At 53.6% G+C, this 3,839-nt stretch overlaps 1 protein-coding gene across 1 annotated transcript in view; it reads right to left on the bottom strand.

Moving 5' to 3' along the window:
• Positions 1-2,955, bottom strand: part of KIRREL2 (kirre like nephrin family adhesion molecule 2) — a 39,731-nt gene extending 36,776 nt beyond the window's left edge. The window contains exon 1 of the mRNA XM_069201120.1: positions 2,251-2,955. Coding sequence (XP_069057221.1) covers positions 2,251-2,320 — 70 coding nt within the window. The 5' untranslated portion in view covers positions 2,321-2,955. The remainder of the gene's footprint in view (positions 1-2,250) is intronic.
• Positions 2,956-3,839: the final 884 nt, after the last annotated feature.

The following is a 3,839-nucleotide window of genomic DNA, read 5'->3' as shown; positions in this document are numbered from 1 at the left end:
GGCATGCTGAGTGTGCTCTGTACTGAGGAGGCCTAAATGGAGTACGGGGAAGGCACAGTACGGGGAAGGCATACTGAGGCGGCAATGGAGTACGGAGCAGGCACTGCACAGAGAAGGCATCAGTTGAGTTCTGAGCAGGCACTGTATAGAAGGGGCACTGTGGAGTTCTGAGCAGGTACTTTTCAGAGAAAGCATTAGTGGAGGTCTGAGCAGGTCCTCGACAGAAGAGGCACTGTGGAGTACAGAGCAGGTAGTGGGGAGAAGAAGCATTATGGAGCACGGAGCAGGCACTGCCCAGAGAAGGAATCTATGGAGCACGGAGCAGGCACTGTACCTAGAGAGGCATAAACGGTGTCTGGCAGGCACTGCACAGAGAAGGCATCAATGGAGTTCTGAGCAGGCACTTTACAGAAGTGGTGTTATGGAGTGCAGGACAGGTACTGTACAGAAGGGGCACTATGGAGTACTGAACAGGCACAGAAGGGGGCACTATGGAGTACTGAACAGGCACAGAAGGGGGCATTGTGGGGGGTACCGAAAACAGACACTATACAGAGGAGTAATCAATGGGATACTAAGCAGGCACTGTACAGAGGGGACATTCTAAGCAGGCACTGTTCAAAGAAGACGTCAATGGAGCACTGATCAGGCCTCGACCGAATGATACATCAACGGACTACTGTGCAGGCGCTATACAGAGGAGGCATCAATAGTGTATTGAACGGGCACTACAAAGAGGAGTAGTCAGTTGAGTTCTGGAGCAGGCACTGTCCAGAAAAAAACATTAAAGGGGTGCTGAGCAGGCACTGTACAAACGAATAGGCAAGTACAAGATCATTTGCTGTTACTTATACCACGAGGTTAACAACACCGAGCGTCACTTAACATACACGGATTTACAAACTCTTGACTAGACAGCGGAGCTATCCCTCCGGCTAAAAGCAATCCACAGGCTCGAGCCACATGGACAGCAGATCTGCTCCTATGGCTGAGTACACCTCGCAATCTCTGGCCTCGGGCAGCACAGAGCGATCTGGATGGTGGGTTATACAGATAACACGGTCTCAGACAGCAGAGCTACCCTTTGTGCTGAACACAGCCAACAGATTAAGGCCTCACACATCAGGAGTTATACAAGTTTTATTTCAACCACAGGTACGACTTTTAGATGTCAGAACTATCCCTCCTAGAAGCTGGCGTTAGACAACAGAGCTACCCCCGTCCCGTTACACAGAAGTCACTGACTCCCGTCTAGAACTACATTCAAAGCGCAGCTCACATGCCTGGGCCTGAAACAGCAGAACCCCTTAGCTTGAAGACAGCCCACAAACATGAACAGCAGAGCTATCTTTCGGGTTAAACTGAACCCACCGAGCTGACACAGATTAGGCCTTTGTGCTTCGAAAGCAGACATCACAAACTATAACCTTAGTCAGCAGAGCTATCCATCGGGTTAAACGCTGCCCAGGTATTCAGCCTTTAGGCCGCAGAGAGAACACAGCAGAGTAGCCCACACCTCCTGCGGTTAAGTCTTCTTAAATTAAAAACAGGAATCCCAGGTTCAGCCGAGACAGCAGAGCTACCGCTCAATACACAGATAGAGTTCGCTTACATACGCTGCGCAGACGCACCGCGTTCCGGCAGGCGCGCTTCCCTAAGTACAGACGCGCAGCAGCTGCAATTTGAAGCTATTAGCACTTGAAGCGCAGTGATAATTGGGCTGAGGGAACGGTGCTGATGGCGGGTTGACGGGGGAGGGGGTAATTGCCCCACGCCTTCTTGAGAAGCGCTACGTGTATATGAGAGATGGAAACCAGCGCCCCGGGCACTTATGGTACTTGAGACTGATTATTGTCTTACGAATGAGCAGCAGAACACACATTGCCTCAAATGCTTATCGGCGCTCTCACTCATGCGCTGGCTGGCGCACGGAATACCCGCTGGTGTCCTATGTCCCATTCATTACACAAGCGCCGACTGTGCCCCATTCATACCCACGTCCCTTCTGCGCCGCAAAGTGGTTTCTTGTGCCCTCTCAGCCTGGGCACTTATGGGTTCACCCATACCACCTTGGGCATGCTGAACAGTGGTGCCCAGCGTGACCATCTCTGAACCCCTCCCACCTCCTATGTATGCCCCGCCAGCATCCCTTTTGCCCCCTCTCATACACATGCACCTCCAACAGCTAGCCCCTCCTATAAATCAATAACCGATTAATTCACCAGTGTCACTGTGTGTCCAGATACTCACCGATGCCCAGCAGAACAACCAGTGCCATCCAGGCGAGTGGGGTGTTCATGGAGCTGGTGGGGGTAGTCATCTTCTCCTCGATGGCTCCCTTGGCACCCGGTGCCTGCTCCGCAGCCGGGACTGGTGCCACCAGCAATGAATGTGCGGGCAAAGTGCTCCGGGCAAAAAAAATAAAATCCAAACTGGTTCGTTGAAAAAACTATCAGGGGAGTGTCTGAGTCAGATGGCGTGGGGACCTGGTACCTGGCCAGGCAGGGGCTGCCCAGATGCCCTCAGGTACAGCGATGAGGATATGTCCCGATGCGTTGGTACCCAGTGAATTAAATGCTACCCAGATACCCTGATGATGCTGGGTGAAGAGATGCTGGCCAGATGTCCATCGACTTTTGGGCTTTCCAGATGCCCTCTGATGGGGGCGTTGCCCCAATGCGTCGGTGGAAATCTGTGATAAGGTGGTGCCCAAATGTCGTCGTGCCCAGTAGGTGTGAGACTTTCTAGGTGCTCTCCGATGGGGGTGCTGTCCGCATACCCTGAAGGCTCAGCCCTGGTTACCTCTGGCGAGGGTGCTGGCTGGTGCCCAGTGGTGTCCCCTTAGTGGTGCCCTCTTCTTTATTGATGTAGGCTTCTACTGATCTGTGCGGGAGTGAGGCTGTCCCGTTGGCTCTGTCTCTCGACTTCAATCTCTCTTGAGCTCCCGCTCTCTGCAGCTCACTAGGAGTGTACTCGGGACTCATTCACGATAGCCAGCATCGCCCCGCCCACGCGCCCTGCCATTGGTGGACACGGAGTCTCATTAAGAAAAAGAAGAAACGCCCCTCCTCCCGGGCAGGACCCAGGCTATGCTGCATCCATGACAGCCGGCCTATGTTCGCAGCCCTGCGACCAGCCTGAGCTTCCCCCCAGCAACAGGAATAAAGGAGACCAGCAACAGGTGGAGGGGCCCGGGGGCTGGAAGCAGAGGGGTACACGTCCGACACACTCTACCCTTCACCCTGTTCCCACAAACCCACGCGCACACGCACAGATTTAGGCTTCGTCCATGAGTGTCTGCATTGGGGGGCGTGGGGAGGGAGGGTTACGGGTGAGGTGGGCGTCTGACAGTCATCGAGGTGAGATGAGCAATGCTTGGAGAGAAACTCAATCAGCAAGCTGTGTGGGGGCTACGGCAACGGCACGTGTAGGGGTTCACGGACATCCAGTAACGTGTGGGGTCACTGACACGCTTTAGGCGTGCCGTTGGTCACTGATGCCAATGAGCTGTTTGGTCACAGACGTAGAGTGAGGTGTGGGGGTTTCTGACAACCAGTGCAGTGTTGGGTCACTAAACCCAGTGAGGCATGGGTTTACTGACATCCAGTGTAGTGTTTGCTTACTGGTTCCAGTGAGGTTTTTGGCTACTAGCATCGTTTGAGGTATCACAGTGAGGCGTGGGTTCACTAGCATCCAATGTGGCACTAGGTCACTGATACCAGCGAGGTGCGGTGTCACTGGCATTGTAAGAGGCATCCTGTGATGTGGGGTTCCTGTCATCCAGTGGAGTGTTTGCTTACTGATTGCAGTGAGGTTTTTGGCTACTAGCATCGTTTGAG

The sequence above is a fragment of the Pleurodeles waltl genome, chromosome 7 (assembly GCF_031143425.1).
Source record: "Pleurodeles waltl isolate 20211129_DDA chromosome 7, aPleWal1.hap1.20221129, whole genome shotgun sequence".
In the NCBI taxonomy this organism is placed as follows: Eukaryota; Metazoa; Chordata; class Amphibia; order Caudata; family Salamandridae; genus Pleurodeles; species Pleurodeles waltl.
Note: the sequence above shows the minus strand (reverse complement) of the source record. Positions and strands in the feature narration are given on the sequence as shown.